The 26658-nt window shown below is 31.5% G+C and overlaps 3 protein-coding genes across 8 annotated transcripts in view; 2 read left to right on the top strand and 1 right to left on the bottom strand.

The window, feature by feature from the left end:
- The window catches only part of LOC140050937 (single-stranded DNA-binding protein 3-like), a 48605-nt gene extending 40203 nt beyond the window's left edge, over positions 1–8402 (top strand). For 2 of the 6 annotated variants that reach the window (XM_072095945.1, XM_072095942.1), the window contains 5 exons: positions 1952–2011; positions 3266–3351; positions 3632–3716; positions 3987–4108; positions 4405–8402. In XM_072095945.1, coding sequence (XP_071952046.1) covers positions 1952–2011; positions 3266–3351; positions 3632–3716; positions 3987–4108; positions 4405–4521 — 470 coding nt within the window. In that variant the 3' untranslated portion in view covers positions 4522–8402. The remainder of the gene's footprint in view (positions 1–1951; positions 2012–3265; positions 3352–3631; positions 3717–3986; positions 4109–4404) is intronic. The other 4 variants (XM_072095947.1, XM_072095946.1, XM_072095944.1 and 1 more) reach the window with 3 other exon arrangements.
- A 706-nt stretch (positions 8403–9108) lies between these two features.
- LOC140051558 (steroid 17-alpha-hydroxylase/17,20 lyase-like) lies at positions 9109–14932 on the top strand. Its single transcript, XM_072096811.1, has 10 exons — positions 9109–9173; positions 9467–9603; positions 11106–11285; positions 11822–11915; positions 12059–12217; positions 12397–12605; positions 12773–12904; positions 13019–13255; positions 13621–13719; positions 13994–14932. The coding sequence occupies exons 2-10, from the start codon at positions 9468–9470 to the stop codon at positions 14242–14244; spliced, it is 1497 nt and encodes a 498-aa protein (XP_071952912.1). The 5' UTR covers positions 9109–9173; position 9467; the 3' UTR covers positions 14245–14932.
- A 1133-nt stretch (positions 14933–16065) lies between these two features.
- Positions 16066–25250, bottom strand: LOC140052025 (histamine N-methyltransferase-like). Its single transcript, XM_072097397.1, has 3 exons — positions 25046–25250; positions 18033–18350; positions 16066–17837 (listed from the first exon to the last, which is right to left on the bottom strand). Exons 1-3 carry the CDS (start codon positions 25188–25190, stop codon positions 17470–17472), a joined length of 831 nt encoding a protein of 276 aa, XP_071953498.1. The 5' UTR covers positions 25191–25250; the 3' UTR covers positions 16066–17469.
- Positions 25251–26658: the final 1408 nt, after the last annotated feature.

The raw sequence follows: 26658 nt of genomic DNA, 5'->3' as shown, positions 1-26658 counted from the left end.
TGATCAGGTACTTAATTCATGATATATGGTGTTTAACCAAAATTTCAAATTACCAATTGTATAATATAATTATGAAATATTTTGTTGATATAAAGTTTGCGATAGACCACGTATGTATTTCTGAAAAGAACTGCGAGTTTCTCGACGATATAGCTAGTTTCCATTTATCATTGTTCATGAGAAACAATCCTATCTTTAATAGTTTCAATCACTCCAATTGTGAACATTGCTACTGGTTTAGCTTGCACACATAGATTCACCCAATTTCACTTATGTTCCCCAGTTTACTGGACTTTCTGCATTCTCACTCCTGAGGACGATCAAAGTATATTGATCAAAACGTCAAGAAACTCAACAGTTATTCTCAGATTTACATACGTGGTGGTGTACCTCAAACTTTATATCAACATATTTATTTCGCCATTTAAACCTTTAAACAATATATAAAACAGTTATTGCTTTATTAATATTTTCTTGCTTTTTGTGCAACATTTGCTTCTTACCTTACTTACAGATGCTTCAACTAAAGATGTATTTTTCTGTCCTATTTATCATTTTGTTCATACTGTAGATAAATATAGTCTGTTTACTCAAACTTAATCAATAGGTTTATATTCAATGTCTATCTAGATTTAGTAGGTAAATTAAAAAATAAAACCAATCTTATGTTGTATTTTCGCTATACATTAAATAGAACATTACATTAGCAAAAAAGCTAGCAAAATTAAACCTTTTTATAAATGTTGATATGAAATGGTTTTACACAAGAAAAGTATTAGCATCTAGAGAAATTTCAGCTTTTTCCTGTGGTAGATTCAGAGTTTCTTACAGTTTTCTTAATTATAAGTCACCTCTTTAGTTACCTCTGTAGTGCACCCTTGTCCAAACAGATCTCTGCTTTATTCTTTTGCTTTCTTTATTTTTCTTATAAAAATTCCCTCTTTACAATTAATTATTTTGAAACATTCTTTCTTATAATTATATTGTTTAGATAGGATGCTTTAGTTCAAAGCTTCTGAGGATCACATAATATTTCTAATGCTTTAGTGCTTTTCGACCTTTTAACAGGCAAAACAAACTTGATCTTTAATTTTTCAAGAGTCTTTTGACTTTGCACCTTGGTTAAACTGTTACTACATTTTTGTAGTACGGTATATCTTCTTTTCTTATGTATATTGCATGATTAATAAAAAAAACTATATGTACATTAATGCTAATTAGGCAACCACAAATTTCTCACAAATTCAAGTCAATTGCCTCAAAATTTTTCATTATTAATTTTATTAAATTTGAAATAAGAATAATTTGTATAATATATTGGTATATACTGATATTTTGATTACTCAAAAATGGATTTAATTTTGCCCAAACAAAAATAAAATTTGTTTGCCTTTTGTTGCAATTCTTGCAAAAAATGTAGCAGTTGTTCTCGGGAGGAACCTACAGTGTTCAAATCTCTGTAGGTTATTAGATCACTGGAAACACTATTGATTTCAGGCTCAAAATTCATTCAATGATCTTCTGAAGCAAAATAATTATTATTATAAGAGTGTCCGCTTATTAGGGATTTCCCAAATGAAGGATTCTACTGTATCGCTTATGATACAAATTTACTTACTACCAGCCCTAGCAAACAGTTTGAAATAAATAAGAATAGTAACAATCAGGTAAGATATTGCCTCACTCCATTCCCTTCTCACTTTAATGGTACATACTACTTTGTTAAAACTGCAGAAATATTCAATCTAATTGCTCAATTTTGCTTTCTCATAGGCAATTACATAGTTATTCAAATTTGTAGTGATTTTTTTTAATACCTAAACTTTATATAGTACTCAAAATTCAATATATTTAAAAAATAAATTATTATAACTAACTAAACCATTGCATGGTGCAGGTAAACAAAAATGATATGTAAAGCATTTCAATGACTAAGAATTTTTACATACAGGTGCAACTCCAGCACTCTCGTCAGATAGACGATTATCACAGAGTAGTAACAGCAGAAGAGGTGAATATACCTTTAACACTTCTACTAAAAACATAGAATACTAACATTCCTAATATTTATAATTCTTTTACAATTTATTTTTATCACTCTGGTATAATTTTTTTTTCAATATTTTAAATTCCCTTACCAATTTATCTGGAATCAAAAGAGCAATGACTTTTGGCAAAAAATATTAAATTTATTTTTATTACACAAGAAAAACAAATTATAAAAATATAAAATATTATTACTATAACCTATAAATTTACTGTGGTAACTCTCAACTTAGTGAAAATATACTATATATAGCATTTTATATTCCAACCATATTCACCAGTCACTCAAGCTTTGTTCCCACAATGCAACGACGTAAGTGCACCAGTAATTTGACCAATCATAAGACGTTAGGTATGGAACGCTTGTGAAAAAAAAAATTCTCCTATCTAAAGTGAATAACTTAAATCGTTAAATATTTATTGACTTAAGTAAAAAAAGGGAAATATATAACTTAATAAGTGAATCAACCACAGAATACAGAGAACTCTTCCAAAATGGTGGAAACCCATCCCTAGACTTTTTGAGGTGTGAAAAGGGCTTTAGATTCTAATTTACTAACTATTATTTAGTTGACAAAAGTCAAACATCTCTCAAAATTTAGTAGTGTAAATACGTTTCAAATTGTTCTTATTTTTGTAAAAGGCCTAATTGAAATACTGTCTTTATGATTTGAGGTTAGAGGTCATAATATCTTGCCAACCTCTGCTGGTTCTCATGTTTAAAAGCAATTATGTTTTCTGAAGTTTTGTCTTCATTTGTAAATGTAAATATGATTGTCTTCATATAATTGGGATATAGGGAAACTCTTGTAGGCCTACTGTACTCATTTAGGCCATCTTTTGAACTCTTCATAATCTTATTGTTCAATGGGATATGTTCAATATACTTACTTGTAAATGAAAAGCAGTATGTTAATTCAATTTGAGTAAATTCGGTAGATGTTATTATTGATGAGTAAAAAAATTGGAGCTGATACTTTTTAGACTAATAACTAATTGAGTTATTTGTTCTTTTATACTTATAATTCCATAAGTATCTAAATAAAATTGTCGGTTTTGAAAAACTTTGAGTTCATACCTTCATATATTTTACTGGTTTTTTTTTTCTGGCAACCATTATCTGGATTTAAGTACCTGATCATACTATTTTAAAAATGAAACTGTTTCCTGTAAAGAATGTTATATTTGTTATTAAACAAACTATTCTTTTAAAAATTAGATTCAACAAATTCTGGAGAAAATATGTATCCTATGATGAAACCAGGTGGAGGAAACATGGGACCAGGGGGAAACATGGGACCAGGGGTAAGTACTACACATTTTAAAGATGTTTTTGTTTGAATGAGTCCCATGATAAACTTCTGCTACTGTAGGCAGCACTGTTGAATGAGTTCCATTATAAACCTTGTGCCAAGCGCCATCACTGTGCTATAATAGTACAGGGATTTTTTAAAACTTTTAGTAAACTTCTAACTAGGCACCACTGTCAAATGTGTCCACAGTAAACATTTTTCCACGACAGACTCTTTATTCTATTTATAGTAAATTATCTGACTATTAACTATTGTACTATTTTTGTTGATAGAATTTTGCAATGGGGTCAGGTCCAGATGGACCTATGTCAATGGGAAATCCGGATGTACCACCTAGTATGAACGGTAAGCATACAGGTAAATAATCAAAGTAAACAAGTTTACAATTACTATTTAAATATAGATTTAACCATTTCCATAATAGTTTATTTCATATTATTCTATGAATAAAATAGAAATTGATCAAAGAGCACACAGAAATAGAATTTCCCAAAGTGAATTGAAGTGAATTGTGGTTATTTTTTATATGACGACCTAGCTGGGTTTGCAAACTGTGAAATGTTGTAAGTGACACTCTAAAAGGAATATTACCCAATGTTTTCTCACAATACTTTGTTTTCTTTACAGGGGATCTAGATGGGATGGGGAAAAGCTCACCTAGTAATGCAGCAGGAACAACCGGACCAGGAACTCCGAGGGAAGGGGATGGGGAGATGGGTGGTCAATTCTTACCACATTTTCAAGACAATGTAAGATTTGTTTTTGTTTTTAATCGATCTAGTCAATTCTTGCCTTCCAATTCTGTCGTCACAGTTTAAAATCCTAGTTGAATCATGGTTTGCTATCATAAAAAAACAACTCCAATCCCAAACACTTGGTTAAAAGATCTTGTTTATGTAGAACATGTTATGCATACACTGATTTATGGAGAGTTTGGGACAGGGATTAAAATTGTCAATTTAAGTGACCGAGCGGTAAAGGAAAAGGTGCTACATTTATTATTATCATTTACATTCATTCATTATTATTTATATTCTTATTTTAGACCGAATCAGCCGTAATTCAGAAAATTAAAGAAAGCATGCAAGAAGAAGCAAAAAGATTTGAAAAAGATGGAGCACCACCCGGTCCGCCTGACCATCCGGACTACTTCATGCAATAGCCAATCTTTCTTTAAATATATATATACATATATATAATATAAAAATATTTATATATGTGTATATGTATTATAATATAAATATATTATAAGCCTTTGCTGATATTGTTGCCTCCTTGAAAGTGTTTATCAAGACTTCTGGAGTATTGAAGACTAGCCTGGAGAAATTTGTATAGATCTACGGATAGATATGCTACCGTGTTTTGAATCAGGCATTCTGGGATTTCTCAACAATCATGTTTGAATAAAGAACTGTTGATATATATATTTATTTAATGCTTAGAAAATGTCAACTTAAGGGAAATTTGATGTAGGCATTTTGGTTTATAATTTATTGTACTTGTATGTACTAATGAGTTTCATATTCTTAATAGGACATAAAGCATTGCTGGTGGGTGAAGGTGGCCCAAAAATAATCACAATTCTCCCATTTTGCACTCCTTGTCCTTCTAACAACCATACTACATAGGTCAACATTTTCAATGTGCTCATAGCTTTATTTATTGTATTACTGTGTACAGATTACATTTTTCATACTACAACTTGTAAAAAGTTTTCATGTACCCTATAATGCATATTTAAATTCAACAGTTGGGTGGCAATTCCATTGTGAAATGGAAGAATTGTAATGTTTTTCTCATTGTGTAATTGAGAAAAAAAACTTACATTAATCAGTATTTAATTGAAAACAATACACCAATGCAAACTCATTTGTGACATGACCTCATTGTGACACGACCTCATTGTGACACGTTTAATAGGTTTCTACATTAATAATATAAAACTAAGATCAACCGAACTTATTTTTAATATAATATATTTTGTGGAAGTGTGTTATAGTTCCCTTTATGTGATGTTATTGTAGAATTACTTATTTGATCAAATGAAAAATAACATAGTAAGTATATTTAAACAACATTTTGGTTTTTTTTTAATATACAAGCTTCAAATTCAAAAAATCAAATCCAACTACTTATTTTTTTTTTAGACAATCACATTTAATATTTGTTTAAAATAGATTCACAATCATGAAAAGGTATATAAACACCTCTGTACATATGTTTATTCCAATCTTTTAATCAATGTATGGTTTGCGTACATGTTGTTTTTCTTCATAAAATAAGTGACATCAAATTGTTTTATTTATTTTAATAATAAATTTTAAAGGGTAAAGACTTGAATCTTAAAATAGTGAAAAACAGAATAACGTAATGTTTAATTTGTATATACTGTACTTACCACCGATGGAGTCAACTGCGTGAACAAAATAGCTTAAATATTTTGTCTACAGATTTGTTTTTAAAATAATTGTGTGGAAGAGAAATCGGTGTAATTGTCTCCATCGGAGACGAAAAAATTGTAAAACAAATAATTATTTAATGTAGTAAGTAATTGAGAAAAAAATTGAAAAGGACAATTTGTAATTTTTGGTGTCCCAGCCTTGATTGTCTGCAATCTATTTATATTCAAACTAACTCATACCTACCAATTTTGAGAGATCTGCCAACTCGTTTTTTTCATTTAATATTTCTGACCTTCAGTATTGTCATTGATCTCTTGATATTCAATTTGCTTGCAGGATTAGGCAAAATTGTAGGCATGTATATTTAGTGTGATTTGAAAAATCAAAATACTGTACTTTATTAACGGGATGAACATTTGTAAAAAAAAAGAGCACTGAAATGTATCTGGGTTGTTTCAATAATATGATGACTTGACCAAAATTTAGTAAAAATTGATAGTGGTAAAAGTTAATTTGGATGTAATTCGACTGCTATTTGTATCATATGTTAGCTGCTGCTTTCATGTTTTTTCTTTTTTTTTTATAGAAAGCAAAGCAATATGTGATTTTTTGTATTAGTTGTATTTTGTAGAAGGTGCTCTCTAGATGGGCCATATAATTTTATTTATAATATTAGCTTGCTGATTGTTGTACTTTTTTGTTGTCTTGTTGTTATTGTGTTTCATTGTAAAAAAAAAGAATCATTGTAGTCTTGTTGACCTGGGTAAATAATAATAACAACAACAACAACATTTCTGTCCAAATATATAAATGTTTTTTTTATAGAGGAAGTAATTATTTTGAAAATCCTGTAAGATTTCCTATCATTATTGTACAATGGTTGATAGTTTGTTTAAGCGAAACTACTTTGACCATCCCTATTACATGGTTCAAAATCAGAAACATAAAAAAAAAAAGGATTTTGTGACAAAACGTTAGGGTTGTTTTATTGTCCATATTTTCTGATGTACCTCTATAAAAATCAAATTTTACATTTTTCAGCAATTGCTTGATAAAATGATATTAATTTAACTGTCAATGAGAATGTGTTGAATTCACCAACAACGTTATGTTTGAATACAGAAGTTAAGATCATTTGTGATAATCAATTAAATAGGAAAAGATATTTTTCTGTCCAGTTTTAATGACAAAAGTAGACCTTTTTCTCTTGTCTCCTTTTCAATTCCCTCCTGGTCTGGTGTGCAAAAATGAACGCCACAATATGTTTTTCTTGGTGGATAAAAATGCACTTATGTAAATAGTTTCTGTTTGTTATATCTTGTGTAATTGTTAATTAATTCTCACCTTGCATCCATTTTTTTACATTGAAACCTCTATCAATGGCTTAAAAGGGGTTATTCTGTATGCATAATTATTTAAATCAACTTGTCCAAAAGGAAAATTCAATACAAGCTAGTCCATCATACTAAAATAAATAGATGTAGTGAAAAAGAACTAAAAAAGGGAAAACCCATTTTATTATGATTAAAATAATGGGTATTATAATTAAAATATTATGTACAATGGAGTACAGTTAAGTTTCCTCCATGCCTACCCCAGTTTTTATTACTAGAATTTTAAATACTGTAATTATTTATTAATAATGATGTATTAGATGTAAGTAAATGTTAAATTTAGGAGAGATATAAATTCAAAACGCCTATGTTTTACATAATATCGGTATTATTTTATGAAATGGTTTGTTCCATTGTTTTAAATAATAATAGTACGAATTTATAACGCCCATTTTCAGCAGTGATCAAAGGCGCGGTGTATGAGAGAGCTCAATCTGAAGAAAAAGATGAGTTTTCAAGGCAGATTTAAAAGCCTTGGTTTCCAGTATAACAATTTAAAAAATCATGTGACAATATTGTTATTTTTACTGACAAATACAGTTTATTTACTAATAATTTTATATTTAAAAGTTGGGTTGTTACACAGGTATTTCAATCTTAGTGATGTCCGTAGTGTGTGTTGTTTTGTTTTTGGACAAGTTGATATCCCTACGAGCCTCATAATAGACCAGTATGTTTTTACCCCTAGCAGTTGGAGTGTATTTTTATAACTGCAATTGGAGTAAAGTAATTTTAATGATCATAATAGATACGTTGTGTACGAAGTACAATTTATAAAGAATGGTAATCAAGGGCCAGTGTTTTGTGGCAATTTCACCCCTAGTTGTGAAATTGTATCAATTATTAGTTTAATAACACTTATACAATGTTTGCTTAATTTCATGGTAAAAATACAGTACTCCTTAAACTAACAAACGTTTTGTGTTGCAGAAAGTAAACAAAACGTTTGAATTAATTATATCAAGGACAAAAAGAAGTAATGCCCAAATCATTTGTTCCATATATCAAGAAAATCAATTTGTTTAATGTGTGTTACATTTTATACCACAAATGTTTAATATTATTATATGCCAATAAGAAGATACGCTAGGATAGTAGTTTCAATTATTGGCTTGTTCATTATGATCTTTGTTGTATCTGAGTAGTAACCAGTCAAATGTCTGGTTGGCCAACTCTTTTTTGTGTTCCAACCAGATTTTCTGTGTCATGATGAATAAGTTCTATTATTAAACTCATGTTTAAAAATGTTTCTTCTGTATATTCACTTTTATTGTACGTTTCATCGTCAAAATGAGTAAACCATCAAATCAGCATGTTCGACTAGACACCCACAAAAAGATGATTCCCGTACAACAATAACTCAAAATTGTGTTTGCCAGAAATAAAATGAAATAGATTCACAAAACAAATGCAATATTATTATAATTCTCTTTTATGTTGGTTCACCTCGGAAAAAACCCGAATATAAAGTTTTCTACTCATAATTAAAATTAAAAAACCTTGTTAAAAAGCTACAAATGATTTATAAAACTAGAATTTAATTCGTCACTTTGACGAATTATAGGTGATCATTTTTATAATTTTAATGAAATTAAATTTTGGACTTATTCTTTAACTGAATCCAGATCCACACTCAACCACCGTATACGCATGAACCTATAAAGTATTAATCTATGGTATACGCATGTTGCGTTGCTGGTCGTCGACTCGACCTAATCCATCAAACTGTCGAGGAGAATATATTGAGGCAGCACAGCCCATGCGCACAATGACGTAACCAGGTTCTAGTTCATGGCAACTTATCATAATGAGCTATGTACATAGAGACAAGACATTAAATATAAAACGATAAGAATCCATTGTATGGCAAGTTATCATTGTCAGATGATTTTGTTTAGTTTATTTTACTCTTGACCAACTCCTTCTATCAATATTCGGGAGTTGGGCTTTGGACTAGAACGAACCATTTGTATTCGAATTATTGCGTATTTTGTCTGTTAAGGGTTAGATACTTTCAGGTAAGAAAAATGTGATGATTTGGTATGGTGATAGATTGGTTGAAACACGTAAAAAGTGTACACAAATATTTAGATTTGTTAAATGTTGTTTAACCATTTAACCAAGTACCAATAAATGTTACGTCATGCTATTTTGGATGTTTTTTGGCCATTTCGACCATGACATAACATGTTATAATGTAATTTTAGGAAGTTCATCAACTTAAGAAGTTCGAATAAATATGAAAATGAGCGTAATGTAAAATACGATTGCAAGTTGCTTTTATTACCTATTTAATATATTTAATCTTTAGAATGTTGGATATTTCGAGTACACAGTTGATTGTTGGATTTGTCGTGTTATTTATCTCATGGCTTTATATGAATGTACGTCGACCGTCTGGGATGCCACCTGGACCAACCCCGTACCCGATTACAGGAAGCATGTCTGGTGAATACTTCTCATTTTATTTTAGCACGTTATATACAGTAGGTAGACAGCACCACAATGCAAATCAAGTATGTTCCTACTTAATTGTGTATAATCCTGTATAAATGTTGTTGTTAAAGAAATAAATAAAATAAATTAATATAGGCCTAAGCAGTAGAAACCTTCAAGGCACATCCCTGTTAAAGAAACAGTTATCCGTAAGGCAGACAGTAACACATAACACCGTGACCTTTTATTTCTCGGTGTACATTAGGTTATTTTTATTTTCACTAATAGTATGATATTAAAGGTTACAATTATGATATTAATTAGGGAAAACAGAAAATAATGAAAAGGGTAGATAATGTTTAGAAATTATGTAATGATACATTAAATAAATAAAGGTTGTGGTGAACCACAAAATATAAAAAAAGTTATTTTTATTTATAGGCCTATTAAGTTGCCAGTTGTACCAAATAGGCCTAATAATTAAATCAATGTTAAATTATGTATGAGGGAAGAGAGTGTGGTGGTAACACATTTCTAATAGTAACATTAATTTTATACCAATAATCACCAACCAGATCTAAAATAAATTCGATGTTATCATTGTAGGTATAAGCTCTACGTTTTCAATGTTATCTAAGCATAGTCTATCAATATTTATTTTGGTACTTTCTTTCTACTGTATAAACAAAAACTAGATTTATAGGTACCTGTCATTTAAATTGTTAATTTGACCTGCATTAGGTTTAAATTTTCCAAAAATCCTATTTTTTTTAAACAGTTAAATATCCAGATAGGAAACAATAAAACAAATTCAGAAAAAAGTCTTGCAAAGCGCGAACAATAATTTTAAATAAATCGTCCAAAATATAAATTTTGATTTTCTTTTATTGTTTCTTTTGCCTATCTGGATATTGAAGTGCTTCTTCAGAATAACAGACTAAACATTTGGGCAAATTTAAGCCTAATGCAATTCAAATTAGCAATTGAAATGAGAGGTACCTATCTCTTGTATGTTAACAACAGTAGAAACTTATGATGTAGATTTTGCTAAGCACACTTGACGTCACAGCAATTTACGGCGACGGCTGTGCGGCAAGCACGCACGGCGATATCGTGAATCTCGCAAATGTTCTGAAATCACATGTACATTCCTAATACGTTGTCAAAATATGGTTTTCGGTATAGTTTTCCATTAAATACTAAATATTTAATACTGAAATTACGAATTTCACTTAGGTTCTTCCAGATTCTGAAGTTAATGTTTCCTTTAGTCTATGGATAAATGAGTGAGAAACGAGAAAGATAGTACGATCAAATGTACAAAATGTCTCGCCTGCCACCAAGAGATTTAACACTACTGTTAAATATAAACAGACATTGGATTGGATTGTTCTTTGATGTTACCAACGTTACAAATCCTTCTCTCGCATTTATCTATGATTAGTGTGATTGGTAGGCAAATATGTTATAATAACTGTAATAATGTAATACTTTTGCTTGTTTCTACTTTAAAGTTCTTATGGGTAACGATCCTCCTCAAAGGGCGATGAAAGAAATGTCAAAGGTATACGGAGATATATTTTCTATAAAGGTTGGTTCGTATTGGAGCGTGGTTCTGAATACGTATGAGCTTGTTCAAGAAGCATTGTTGACAAAGGTAAACGACTTCAGTGGACGTCCACCTTCATTTATATGTAAGTCTTTTGTATTTATATTTTGCTCATGATATTTCATATTGGTTTAAGCCATCATTTAGTTTAAATGAAATGTAATAACCTATTAAAACAAATATAGTGCATCTTTCTTATGACGTAGGTACAAAGGCTTATACATATATAGAAGAATAATAGTATAGTCTATTAGTTTCTGACAAGAAATAAGGTTTTTCTGTGTTATGGTACTTCAAATTAAAAAAACAACTTTTCATCTACAATCTGGAAAATGTTTGTGTTATAATCACAAGATAGACAAACATTTTAATACAATATATTCAATACACACCAGATATTATTGATAATTACTTATACATGTACATTTTGTAATTTAGCATTTGGTTGCAATTTTTATATTAAATGAATGATTGCACAGCCATTTTCTCTATATGTCTTTTGATTCTGATCTGCAATAGTGGATCTTCTTCTATTTTATGACCAATCATTGATTCAAAACCAATAAATACTTTCAAGGAATCTTCACATTAAATAAACACATTTTTAAATTTTACTTTTAGTTGATTGGTATACAGACGGGCAAAAGGATATCGCTGTAGCTAACCCGACTCCAACATGGAAGTACCACCGGTTATTGGCTCACACTTCCATCAGGCTAGTGCATACATTTATAACATGCTATATAAAGATTAAGCAGCGGTGTAAACCAAAATTAAAATGATTGTCCATGTCTTAAATAAACAGTGAAATAAAACAAATACTTTTGTTAAATATGCCTATTTTTGTTATTTATCTAGAAAGTTTGCTGCTGGTGAGTATTTGGACAATCTTCATGATGAAATCAGACCGGAGTTATCAAAATTTATTATGTCGAAAATGGAAAAACCTTTTGACCCCAACGAATTTATAGTACCAGCCATCTATTACGTCATTGGGTCTATGTGCTTCGGATATAAGTAAGTATAGTAAGACATAGAGTTAGAATTTGTTTTCTCTATTCATCGTTGTACAGCCTATTGAGAGAAACTATTTTTTTAAATCGTTCCATCGTCTTTGATGTAATACATCTATGGCATATTTCCTTTAGCAAAATAAAGAGTAAGCCTACCCGTAATTTTACTTATTATATTATCAGATATGAGCTGAATGATCCTAGGCTTGTGAAATATGTAGATATCGCAAAGAAACTTAATGATTCATTTGATAATGGTTGGACAGGTGATTTCATTCCATGGTTTAAATACATACCGAATCCATACTTTTACGCTTTCAAAAAAATTGGTGAAGCAATGTTTTCGTACGTCCTCAAAGAAGTTAAATTACACACCGACAAATTTGATCCAGGTAAATACAGTTACGTAATATAAATTATTCTGTATACTGCGTTGTTCTAATTAAAAAAAACAAACAAAACTATAACAGTTTTGTAAGTTCAGTTAGTAGATAATGCAAAATTCAAGTTTTGATGTAGGCCTATAGATCTACCTGTTTCCACCTGTTCTAATTTTTAGATGCTCCAGCAAATGATCTTATCGATCTTCTACTAAAAGCCCAGGCGGACGCTGAGGCCCAGGGAGGAGTTGATGAGAAAAAAAAACTAACAGACACTCATCTCAAGCAGATTATCATTGATCTTTTCACCGGTAAAGAATATTTAATTACTAAACTTTGATGAGCACAGTTACTGTACCGGTACGTGTGTGTAATATATATATATTATAATTCATAAATATTATTATATATATATTTTTTTACAGCTGGAATCGATACTCAGAATACAGTTCTACATTGGGCAATTGGATGCTTAGCTGACAATCCTGAAGTACAAGATAAAATAAAACAAGAAATTGATGACGTCATTGGTGATAGACCTCCAAGATTGAGTGATCGTGGAAAGTTGCCGTATACGGAAGCTACCCTCATGGAAGTAATGCGATACAGGACCCCTGTACCACTTGCTCTTACTCACCGAGCAATCACAGACTCTTCAATTGGTAAGAATGTCATTCATCGTCATCATTGTCTTTGAAAATTTCGACCCTGCTGACGTTTATTTACTACAGTTCAGAGTCATCAAATTTCAGATAATGATATCAATGATCAGACAAACTTGTAAAAAATGGAGTAGTGTTATAATCAATAGTACTAATTTCTTATTGTATTAACTTTGCAAATTGAAAATTAGGCGTTGCTTAGACTATAGTTATACTTAATTATCATTTCATTATTTTTATTTCCTTATTTTGTTACTTATCCAACCACAGTAATTACTAAATCTAGTTTGTCCACTCAGTTTTACTTTCTAAAATTGAATGTTCAAAATTATCATACAATTACACTGTAAAATTTGTTTTTAAAGGATCTTACAAGGTACCCGAAGACACTTGGGTATTTATCAATCTCTGGGCTCTTCACAATGACCCGAAATATTGGGACAATCCAGACAAATTTAGGCCAGGTTTGTGGTAACTTTTTATCTAATTTTTATCTTATTTTTCAATCCTATTATCCCTTCTTTATTCCATGCAATTATTCATTATGGTACAAAATACAAGATACGTACAGTATTGCCCTTTTAGGTATTGTGTTTAGTTGAAGACTTAACATGGCTACTGTAACCGAATTGAATATAGAATCGAATTAGAAGCAAGTAGGTTTCTGTTTTTCCTCTTTGAATTCTATTTGAAACGGTTTTGTATTTTTTATCTCGGCCTTATTAAAACATTTTTCAGAGCGTTTTCTAGATGCGAAGAACGCCGTTAAACAGCGTCTACCAAGTTTTCTACCATTCTCCACTGGTCGTAGAGTATGTGTTGGAGAATCACTGGCTAAAGCAAATAGCTTCATGATTTTTTCGTGGTTGGTACAAAATTACAAATTCGTTAAGCCTGAAGATACGAAAGGACCTGTAGCAGTTCATGACAAGCCTCGCATTCTCACATTCGCAAAAGATTATAAAGTGAAGGTGGAATTGTGGAAATAAAAGCCTAGATCGATACTTATGTTACAGTCTATATCATTATCATATAGACTTTTACTTGTATAATAGAATGTGACGTTATAAACATTCTGGCCTTAGCAGCAGTAGTGGATTCATAACATCTGCAGGGGTGGATAAGGTGGGGATACTGTAGTAAGAGTAAGACTAATCTGTATAGCATTATACTAAACTGAATTGTGTTAACATTTATTATGGTAGGTAAAAATAATTGTGATTAGAATGAAAGAAAATTATATTATAGCTTTAGATCAAAAGCGAATTGAACAAATCTAAGAAAATGTGTGATTGCAGCGTACAAGTGAATTTAAATGAGTTTGGACTCCATATAAATAAACAAAATGCATGCCATTCTGTCATGTAACACAAGCAAAGTATCAAAGGGCTGTTGTTGTTATTTTAACACACCGGGTGTTATATCTAATATTAGTAATTTTGGCTGCAGTAAACAATGTTTGTCATTACAAAGTATAAAAGTAGTGCTTCTGCATATATGACTTTTTCCTCGAATAATTACCAAATTTGTTGTGACACAACTGGTTAAAATGCCTCTATAAGAGGGTGTATACACCTGATGATGGGCTATGCCCGAAACATGTCGTAAAAATAAACTTATATTGAGGCAGTTTTAACTTATTTTATCTTGATTTTTTTTGTATACAATGTCGATATATGGTAGTGTTATCGATTATATGTTTAAACAAGGCCATATACATGGCTGCAGTTGCGTACCTAAGTTAGTATTTACCGACCAACCGACCGACCGACCGACATAGTGAGCTGTAGAGTCGCGTTGCACGCGACTAAAGCTGATTTTCCACTAGGCGAATTTGTTCGCGCGAATCGAAAGCGTCATACTCTGCGCATGCGTATTCGAGTTTCTGTCGGTCATACTCCCTTCTGCGCGACGAATTATAGTTCCTTGATTTTTCGCTGCAGGGAAATTTACTAGTTCGAATTGTTTCTACTTTTTGCGAAGCGAAATATTGCGCAACCAATCAGAGCTCAGGAAATGAGCTATGACGCTTTCATGAGCACTCATGCGAATCGAAATGCTCAGCAACCACGCATAAACATGAACGTCGCAGCTATTCGCTCATGTAGTGGAAAGAGAGTAGGCGATTTTTTTCTCTTCGAAACGTTTGATTCGCGCGAACAAATTCGCCTAGTGGAAAATCGGCTTAAAAATTGCATAGTTTGGACTCTTTTATTTGTTGACATAACTGCTTACTGTATAACTCTACAAGAAGTTATAACAAAATATATGGCATATCGAATAATATTTACATTAAAAAAAAAGAATTTGGTTTTTGCCTTGTTTTCGAAAATGTTAGTTCTTTATCTACTCATAAAGGCCTACATGTAGGCAGACGTATACGCCCTTTGGGAAATATCCTGTTTGTAACCACATTCCTTTAATTAAATACACCGTCACTCGGTAAGTTATTTATAAGTACAAGTCGTGTTAGTGTTTATTCAATATAACTATAGGGCCTACACCGTGTAGGCCTATACACACAGTACTGCGCCGTTCAAAGTCCATAAATTCCCATTTTCTATGTTCACTGTGTACAGGACAACACTAATAGCTTCAAGATATATTAAAAAAACTAATACATTTTCATTCTGCAAATCAACAGAAGAGCATTAAAAAGGATTGTTTATGCCTTTCTACGGAACTGTTTTGTCACCTTCGTTATAACGGTAGGCCTATGTTTTGTTCTTTTAAGTACGAAGTTCGTGTTCCTTACGGTATGATCGAAATACAGAGAAACAACCATGTTTGTTTGTATCTGTTGTGTTTAATACATAATGTACGGTAACGGGACTATATTATATCAACAACCAATATCAATAAAATATGGATAGTTAAAACCCTTTAAAAACTTGATAAATACCACAACAAAATGTATATAAATTTTGTCTAAAGTGAGATGTTTCGGCCCACAAAGTGAGTCGTTTCGGCCCACGAAGTGGGACGTTTCGGCCCGGATTTGTTTATTGATATGATTAAATTAATGATTATGTGTTTAACCTTACTTTGCAGATGAGACTACTGAAAAGAAGGTCCAGACGATGGTTAAGAAGAATATGTTTAGTTTTTCTACTAATGCTAATATTGTTTATAACAAACATTCTAGTTTCAGTCGGAGTATTGAATTTGAATAATGGAAAACCTACACAAAAAATGCGAAAAAGCAGTTACAAACGAAATGTACGCATCGACAGTACGGTTGTTCCACGAATTGTACACTATACATGGATGAAAGAAGGGGAATTTAAACTGCATCATTACCTTAGCGTCTTAAGCGTACAGAAATACCTTTCCCCAAGACGCATCTACTTCCACCTCTACGCAGGAAAAGCATTTTTCCGTGGACAGTTCTGGGACTCTGTTCGTAAAATGCCTAATATTCGTGTAATATTAGAGAATCCGGATTTTAGATTAAATGGTGAACTCGTTGCAGATTTACGTCATAAGTCAATATTTGTCAGATTAGAAGCTCTTAGAAAACATGGCGGAATTTATATTGATACAGATGTACTCTTTCTAAAGTCAGCGGAACAACTTTTTCATGATTCAACAACTCTTGGAAAAGAGGATTATGGTGTTAGTTCTTCAATTATTTTTTCTGAAAAAAACTCAACGTTTGTTCAAAAATGGCTGGAAACATTTACAAACTACGATCCACAAGTTTATGATGAATCTGTAGAATTACTAAGATTGACTACTAAGTATCAAGAGTACGTTCATATTGAGAAAGATAGTTTACGTCGCAATGATTTGAATGACTTTGCCGAGCAAGCATGCCAGAACATTTTTCATGGTCATTGTAACCATAAGTTAAACTATGCTATTAAACTCTATTATAGTTTCTATGGTCGAAACATTACAAGTTTTAGTCTGGATGATATGCACACAACATTTGCTGATATTGCAAAAGAATTACTTAACACAGAAGTTATACATTAATTAAACACATGTATTATTTATACTAAACTAATTATATTGAAGGACCTCTTTTCTTAAAAGTCTTTTATAGGGTTTGCTATAGTAATGTATTTGCACGGTAACGTCCACAATTCCTAATTGTTCGTCCTGAATTTACATAGCTAAAAACCAATAGACAGTGCTTCTTGACTTTCAGAAAAATATGATATATTGAAAAAAGAAAAATCTTGGTTTGTAGGCCTACTGTGTCAAATGTATTATGCAAGAGTGACACGTTTCTTTTCAATAAAAAACATATCGAAATCATTTCTGAAAAATACCTTTTCATTCATGTGTATAGAACAATCTGGACTTTTTATGAAGTTTATGACTTCATCATAAATACTTTGTGGTACGTTTTCTTCGAAGTCCTTCATTTGGATCCAAAAATCGAGTAAAATCTTTTCCTCTTGTGGTAACGGAGATGATGAAAAGAAGTCAGTGATGTCATTATTACATTCATGATGATAACATTCGTAAGTAAGTTGGTTTTCTTCACAAACACCAATGATGTCTTTCGATGTTACACAATTTGCCTGCAGCAATTTTGAAAAACGATTGTCGATTTTACTGAGTGAATTTGTACCTAAATAGTAATAAATTGTAATTATCGACATTTTCAATTAACTACGTTGTCGCGTCTTTCAAAGGAAAATAAACTGTGTTTATTTATTATGAAATTATTATGAAATACAACAGAGATAAAAACTTGGAAATATTGAAATATGAACGCGTGGCCAAACCATAGAGGTTGCCAATGCAGGTACGTTTTCATGCTTACCTGAAAGAACCATAATCATCATAATCCCGCCATTTTCTAATATATCGTACATAAATAGAATATCGTCTGCCAGGTTTTCAAGGTAGTAGACAGAATCTATAGCACTTATGTGATGGTATTTCTTATCGTTTCCAGCAACTTTTACCCGAAACTGTTGAAATGTACCAATAAACCAGGAATATTCTACGTTTTTCCAGTCATTTCTTACAGTAAGACTTTTATATTCAGCAACTGCTCCTGCATTTGGTTCAACAACCGTGTTCTCAACTGCTTGGAAATGATTGGATAACCGTTTAATGTACAAACTTTCAATATCACCTGTAAAATTTTAATTTTGTTGTAGTTTAAATTAACATATTAAAACAAAATATAATAATTGTCACAATATTGAACGAGTGAACATAACAGTTAACATAACAATTTAATTTGAATAAAGATCGTTTAAAACGTCAATTATGTTGTTCAATAAAAAATATAACGTAAAAAGACCTAAAAAGAGATTCGATGGTACTCTGATTTTCACTTTTCAAGGAAAAATCGGAAAAAGGGATCAGTTGGTGCAAATTAAAATTCTAGGTTGTGATTGTGAAAGATTTTCTGGATGGTTTTCTGATTGAATTGTTTTATTTTTGTTACTATTTATGGATGTACTATCTGAAAAAAAGGGAATGATTGAATAAAAAAAATGAATGTAGCCAATCAAACTAATGTTGTGTTCCTTTAGATTTTTTTGAAAACTTTTTGGCTTTAACTAGGATCCCCTTTCCACATCAATGATTTAAAGCTAAATTAGTAATTTATCGGAATAAAGTTATACACATAACGGGCATAATGACTTATAAAATATTAGTACAGGAAAACGAAGAAATATGGTTGAAAAAATTGCAACAGAATTTATTTCACCACAATGCATTTCTATAAGGTCCCTATATGAACATATTAAAAGTTTAGAAAAATCCAGGTAGGGGAAATAGGTTTTTTAAACAAAATGGCCGCCAATGGCGAAAATGCCTAAAAACGGAAAAAAAACATAAATGATAGATCTAAAACAGTTTTTACAATGTTTTATATATTTCTTTACAGTTTCGATGATCTGAAGTACAATATACACATTATTTTAAGTGCTGTTAATTAGAAAATGGCCGCAAAACAAATGTTTCAGTATCTAGATATATCTATTTATATTATAATATATAAAACGCAGTCCTATGCTTAATGCATAGGACTACGGTGTCTAATAAATCAGTTCATTTACATTTGTACTGTTATAACAATATATCACAACCTTAGTGGTGCCAACGGGGAGGAGTATAGGGATGGGAGATCATATGGGAAGGGTGAGTGGGGTCTGTCCGGTCCCCACCCCCAATGGGGAGGATTGGCCATGTCCGGGAGTATATGTAGACAATATATTTCCTAATATAAAACAATACCCCATTGAGTGCTGTTCAAGGAATTTCATTTTAAAAGTGACTAAAACTACCCTTTACTGGTATAACATTGTCAGAACTTCCAGGGGTTCTCCCTATGATGGCCCAGCCAAATGATGCTAGCGGCGCGCGCACGCACCCCCTCCCCCCCTCATCGGGAAAAATCTTTGCACCATCACTGGACTACAATCTATTACCGTATCTATTCGGATAAATGCTACGTTTTGAAAAATCGAATAAAGCCCCCCCCCACCCCCATAGGAAATCATTTTGATTAACCTACCCCACCACATCCTGGACACCCCCCACTCTCCCATCGGACATCATTATGAATTCCACATTACACTCAAAAAAAATAAACGCCTCCCGAATAAACTCCTCATGACGATTACATGCCCCGCTACCCTCCTTAACAATCAACCACCAAGGGCATTTATTCAAATAAATACGGTCATTTCACTTTCATCTTGTCAGTATCTCATCCTCCATCTATTGGTGAGGAATTGAGCATGTGCTGATGCTTAAAAAATAGTGGAGCAGCAGTCCAAACAATATTTTCTGCAACTGCAATTCATTTTTAATACTACAACCTTATTTACAGATATATCTAATCAACTTTAATAGTTTCTCTGGTGCTGGTAATACATTTTTCATCAATAGGCACATCTTGCCATCTGTAACTTTCCATCCCCAGTCTGTGGGTTGAAGAGTATTTCCTATTCACTGCTATACCTGGTAATAAAGACTCACGAAATACAATTTTGCAGCATTTTGAGGGAATAGATTTTTTAAGCTGACATTTTGCTTTTTGCAACTTTCTCAAAGAAAAGTAGGCTGTCTAAAGTCTCCATTGTAGCAGTGCTCCCCCATTGATAACATACAGAGGGCAGTGAGATGAAGGTTTCTGAGTAGTCTAACAGTATGTATGGAGTTAATGGAGTAAAAGAGGGCTGCAGGAAAAGTACAAGGCTCCTTTTCAACAAATTATGCATGTGTATGACTGTCTCTCAGCCATCAATGATGAAATAGTATTATGTGAGGGAATGTGGACTGCTTCTCTATTGATGAATATGGCTGATTTTGACCCATAGTGTAATAATATGTTCTTTCCTATTAAATTAATATTCTGTCACGGTTGCTCTTCATTCATTGATTTAATACTGTATGTTCTCTATGCCTTGTGAATGCATGTAAAGTCTTTCCTTGGTATGAAGCTTAACTGTACAAATTAATTTGCATTTTATACATGGTGTTAGTCTTAAAAAGTCATCACACCTGAATGCTTACAAACTCTGTAAAACCAAACGTCCCCAAAAAAGAAAGCATCGCATCAGGGGAATTGGCATGGCATTCTGTAGGAATACGTTCTAGCATAAATAAAATCTATTCCCCCAACAACAAGTGCTGCAAAATGTCATTCCCTGCATGTCTATTACCATGGTACAGCAGTGGCAGTAGATAGAAAATACTCTTCAACCCACAGACTGGGGGACGGAAAGTTACAAATGGCGTGGTGTGTCCATTGATGAGAAATTTACCCCCAGTACCACTGTTTGTGAAGAATACCACGGCATCAGCACATGCTCAATTCCTACCTATAGACAGACGATGATAACCGGATAATAAAATGAATAGATTAATAGATTGTAAGATTGTATAATTCTATTGTTGTGACAGTACAATGTAAATATGAACTGTTTTATTAGACACCGTAGTCCTGCATTATAATGCATAGGACTACCGTACGTTGTCTATTATTATATCTTAATACTTAAATGTGTGTTTTGCTGCCAAATAGCACTTATATTGCAGTTGAAATGTTTGACACTAAAGAAATATAAAAAGCATTATAAAAACTGCTATCAAGTGGTAATTAGATATACAATATATGTTTTTTGTTCATTTTTAGACATTTTTCGCCATTGGCGGCCATTTTGTTAAAAAAAACTTTTAGTTGCAATTTTTTCAACCTTTTACTGATTCTGAGCTTATCTTTCCTGTACTATATATAAATTATATAATATTAAAAATCGTTATTGTATACGGTAATGAAATAATTGAAGTATTAAATGAATATAATATGATGAAATAACAAGAGTCTACTCAGGTACGTTATAAAAGGAATAGGCCTACAGCAATGAACACCCTGCTTGGTGTCGTTTATTATTTACTAAACTTTTTTTTTGTCTTGTGTGAGTTCTTCTCACGTTTATTTAAATTCTCAGTGATGAATATATAATATACATATAAGTATATTTGTGACAATTAAAAGTAAGTGTTTAAAGTAGTTAAAATACAGGTATATTTCCAAAATGAGATGCTTGAATTCAGTATAAACCATATCTGTTTTCATTTAAAATTTTAGATACATTGTTAATTAAAATGTAAAAATTAAAAATGGCGGTAAAATACATGATTAACATTTTCTTAACTTAACCATGAACGTTTATACCATTTTCCCCGCAATACATTCTTCGATATTATTTATAAAATAATTATCTGCATCTGATTTCCAGTTCAGTTTTATGATCTATTATACATCCTATATGATTGTATTCTACTACCATGTCTTTTTAAACTAAAGGTCCTGTCAGTTCTTCCTGTAGTAAATTATAACTTCCTTATTTCGTGTAATTGGCCAGTAAGACGGTAACGTCAGAATTACTATCGAACACATCTCTTGGATTTTAAACCATAACGGAGAATATAGTACCAACGAGGTCACACACCGTTGTGGTACTTAATTAACCACATGTTCAACTATCAAAGCCATTCTAAAAGTAATTAGGCCTAATTATTTTTTTTAACTTAAAAATTAACTCAATTTTCTAATAAACAGTGCAGTGCATTAAATAAACATATTAATAATGATCTAACTATGAGCTATGCTTATCTATTTGTGTGAAAAAAACAATATCGTATGGTTTCTTTGATAAACAAATTGGAGGGTATATCTTGAACTTGTTTAGTCATATGAAGTAGACGTTTAGTTATAATGTTCTTAAAACATTGTTTTAGGTAATGGAATATGGAATTTGATATAAAATTATTCAGATCCGTTGGGATTCCAAAATTTAGGTAGGGGATATCACATAAGTAGAAAAACATTATATATATACCATTATATCAGATAAGCGTATTATAAATACAGGTGTACCACAGGGCTGTGTACTGTCGCCCTTTCTTTTTACTTTATTTACCTATGACTGTGTTACCTACTACAGTAACTGTCACATCGCTAAATTTGCGGATGATACTACCATTGTAGGTCTAATCAATGATGACAGTGATGAGTCTAATTATCGCAACCAAGTTAAACGAGTTGTAGACTGGTGTAACGAAAACAATCTGTTCTTGAATGTATCTAAGACTAAAGAAATGGTTGTTGACTTCCGTAAATCACTTAATGTCAAATATCCAATATTTATTAATGGTATATCAGTTGAGTTTGTAGAAGAATTTAAATTCTTGGGTATTTATATTTCAAATGATCTGAAGTGGCATATTAACACACGTAACATTATTAGAAAGGCCCAAAGAAGAATCTACTTCCTACGTAGACTTAAATCATTTGGTATAAACTCTGAAATAATGTCGTCCTTCTATAGGTCAGTTATAGAGAGTGTAATAACGTATTCTTTAACGGTATGGTTCGGTAGCGCTACCGAAAATGAAAAGCGTGACCTAAATAGAATAGTCAAGACCGCATCGCGTATAATTGGATCTACACAACTGCCTTTGGAGAACATATTTTCGGATCGTCTTCTGAAAAAGGCAGTGGCTATCAAAGATGATCATTTTCATCCGGCCTCTAGTATGTTCCAGTTGATGCGCAGCGGTCGGCGATTTCGTTCTATTAAGGCCAATAAGGCACGATTTACAAATAGTTTCTTTCCAGGATCTATTAGAGCCTTAAATATGATGTAGACACTTGTAATGTTTTTGTTTTTGAGTTCGTGTTGTGTCCGTTGGATATTGTGCTCCGCCAACAGAGCAAACAGAATTTCTATGTTTTTCCTAAAACAAATGATAATAAATGATACTTGACTTGACTTGACTTGACTTGATATATACTACAGCATTTTCCAGACTTTTAGGAACAACAAATCATTAAATGTATAATAATTGAGTATTATGTCAGAACCTAAATTCTGGGCAGTGTTGTTAAAAAGTACCGACTCCCATATAATCCAAGCAATTGTATATAGTATCATATTATGCAATGAGTCTTGTATCACGTTTTTGTCTTGTTTGCTTTCTTCTAAAAAAGATGGCACCACAATGTATACAATGCTTTACAATTCCAGTACAATGCAGTATACAATGCAATTCTATACAAGGCTTTACTTAGAGAGTGGACATTGTATTACAGAGGACGCCATGATCGTCGGTCAGTAAAATCTGTATACCAAACTGTAACTTCAAAATCCACCTGAATTTCTACCGAAAATTACAATGCAAAATATAGCATAACCGATATTAGGTTCACTTCAGCATTTAATTTTACCTGACCTATTCCCCTTTCTTTTCCCCTGCTTTTTCAAACCCTGGATTCAAAATGTATGTATGTATATATATGCACTGATGAAGGGCTAGTGTTGCCCGAAAGCTCTGCTAACTTTTCTGGCTGTTTTACTTCTCGTTTTGATTTAGCTTTTCGCTTTTATTTTGTATCTCCATTGTGATCCAGCCACTGATACCCACAGCATTGTCATTTTTTTCAGTAATTTGCCTTTGGATTTACGACTTTTTCTCATTCTCACAGATTTCCTCATCTTTATCGTTTCAAATTAATTAATTTAATAAATTTCAGTATATCACCGGGCGGTGTAGAATTAATGTTCTTTGCCTGATATGTTTATATATATATGTCAGCTCTATTATCTTGATTGAAACCAAGTGTGTGTACGTGGTTAGTTATCTAAACGTTATCCAAAATATATATCGATACTGTATAAGTTAGCAGTACCGACTTTTAATTAGTTATTCGCACCTTGGCGGAAATCTGTGAAAAGTGATAATGAAAACGTTTTCTGGAAGCTATTGGATTGTAGATACGAATTCATGTAAACATTTTGCCAATCGGATGTTGTGACGTCATCATATGGCCAGTTGAATAAAAAACGTTTATTACATTTTAAAGAGCGCGTATCTATATTCTACGTATTCGAATCCCTTCAACATGTTAATATGTTTATTTTCTTTCGAAATTGCATGCTATCTTCATGTTTCATTTTGATGATTGGAATAAAAGGCGGGTCCCGACCATGCTACACTGTATGTATACAGAATTTAGTGTATACTAATATATATACTTAGAAACAAATAGAGAGCACACTAACATTTATTTTTCAGGTCATAATGGCATAATCTTTGACGAGTTCAAATCTAGTTAATGTTTAGTATGTTTACGCTATGCTACTGACGAATCATTTTGTAAAATCTCAAGACCTTCTGCATCCTCCACTATGGCTTCTCATGGAAAGGCCTGGCTGGGACCACAATAGGATCTCATGTAACCGACGTTGGTACATTGATTGAGTATCAATAATTGGTCCTCAAAATAGTTATTATTGCACTTACCTATGGCACTTCCAATACCCAAACTTCGAATGTTATCTTTAATCGTGAATCTTTTAACGACAAACTGATCAAAAACAGATTCAGCTAAGTTTTTCAAAATATCAAATCTTCCCATTTTTAGTGAAAATAGTTTGTGTCCTTCCATATAGCAGGGAGTTGTTATTAGATAACTCCCTGCATATAGCCATTGTGGGTTTGTCGTAGAGTGAATTCAACAGCAAATTATCAAAAGGAAAATAGATCAATTATCCTGAAGTCAAGGTTAATTCAAAGTAAATTCAAGGCTATAGATAAAACCATGCAGTGAGGCGCTATAACATAAACTTCTGCAGTAAAAGTAACATATTTTTCACAGATCGGGGATAAAAATACTTCTCATTGAATAACTCTATAATTATTTTTATTGTTTCGCTTAAGAAATAAAAATGATGATTGTTAGCAGAGTGATGAGATACAATGAATGATCTATTATGTTTTTTTTGTGTGCTACTACATTGTATGTTTTGTAAATATGTATTAATAATAACTAGATGATTTTAAAAACAAAAACAAAATGTGAAAAGCTTTTTATAGATTGATAATAACAAAAAAAAACAATAATAAAGGATAAGTAGTTTTATTTTTAAGTAGTGAAATATGTATTGATCAAAGATTTTATGTATGTATATATATGTAAATATGCAAATTCGTATTGCATGTGAAATTTAAAATGATAAAATTGTTAAAAAGAAAAAAATGTTCAAGTTTATAAATAGATTATTATACATAAATTTGGTTAAATGATAATGTATGTATAAACAAAAGAATATATGGAAATATATTTTTAAAAAACAAGTTTAAAAAAAAAGTAGAATAAAATTAAATAAAAAAAAGGAAAAGTTAAATGAAAATTTGATGGGTTAGGCCTATAGATGCCAAAAAAGATAATATGTGGAAATATATTTTGAAAAAAATATTAAAAAACCAAAAAATCAATGTTAAAGGATGAGAAAAATATTATGTTTACAGTAAATAGTTAGCAAGTAATTAGTATAAGACAGAATATGCATTGTTATATGTTTGCATAGATAAATCCAAAGAAAAATAAAATTGTACAAACCCATAGGATTTATTAAACATAAATGTATTATAATTGTATGAAAGACTATATAAGAAAAAATAAGCTTATTAATGAAAATGTGTTATTAATAGATAATAATGTATACAAAGAGGAAATTATGTAGAGAAAAGATAAAAACAAAAATCAGTGTGATAATATGTATTGAAATGAAAATATGTAAATAAATAAAACTGAGATAAACCAACATAAGATAAAACAAAATAGTTTAACACTATGTTAATGTCATGATTAGCAAGTAGAAAACCTTGTCTTAAACTCCTGCATAGTCATCGTTAGTGTCTCTGGCGTAGCGGATCTGAAACGCTTTTTTTCCATTCACCCAAATATCTTTCCTGTACAGCAGACATGGAATATTCCTAGAAAAAAAAAACAAAAAACAATAACATTTAGAAGTGCCTTGCCATAATCCTATAGACCTATTATGAATGCTCTCACAATATATTTTTTAATAAAATAGCCATATTATATACTTCACTTAAACCTTTTTTGTTGT

Source organism: Antedon mediterranea, chromosome 6 (assembly GCF_964355755.1).
Source record: "Antedon mediterranea chromosome 6, ecAntMedi1.1, whole genome shotgun sequence".
NCBI lineage: Eukaryota > Metazoa > Echinodermata > Crinoidea > Comatulida > Antedonidae > Antedon > Antedon mediterranea.
The sequence above is the reverse complement of the archived record's forward strand: the minus strand, read 5'-3'. Positions and strand labels throughout refer to the sequence as shown.

What these genes read in the sequence shown, in the direction of transcription:
- LOC140051558 (XM_072096811.1), top strand. Translation starts at nt 9,468, where the DNA reads ATGTTGGATATTTCGAGTACACAGTTGATTGTTGGATTTGTCGTGTTA. An exon ending in GATTACAGGAAGCATGTCTG is followed by an intron (nt 9,604 to 11,105) that starts GTGAATACTTCT and finishes TCTACTTTAAAG; the next exon opens with TTCTTATGGGTAACGATCCT. An exon ending in TCTATGTGCTTCGGATATAA is followed by an intron (nt 12,218 to 12,396) that starts GTAAGTATAGTA and finishes TTATATTATCAG; the next exon opens with ATATGAGCTGAATGATCCTA.
- LOC140052025 (XM_072097397.1), bottom strand. Translation starts at nt 25,190, where the DNA reads ATGGAAGGACACAAACTATTTTCACTAAAAATGGGAAGATTTGATATT. An exon ending in GGGTATTGGAAGTGCCATAG is followed by an intron (nt 18,351 to 25,045) that starts GTAAGTGCAATA and finishes AAAATTTTACAG; the next exon opens with GTGATATTGAAAGTTTGTAC. An exon ending in GATGATTATGGTTCTTTCAG is followed by an intron (nt 17,838 to 18,032) that starts GTAAGCATGAAA and finishes ATTACTATTTAG; the next exon opens with GTACAAATTCACTCAGTAAA.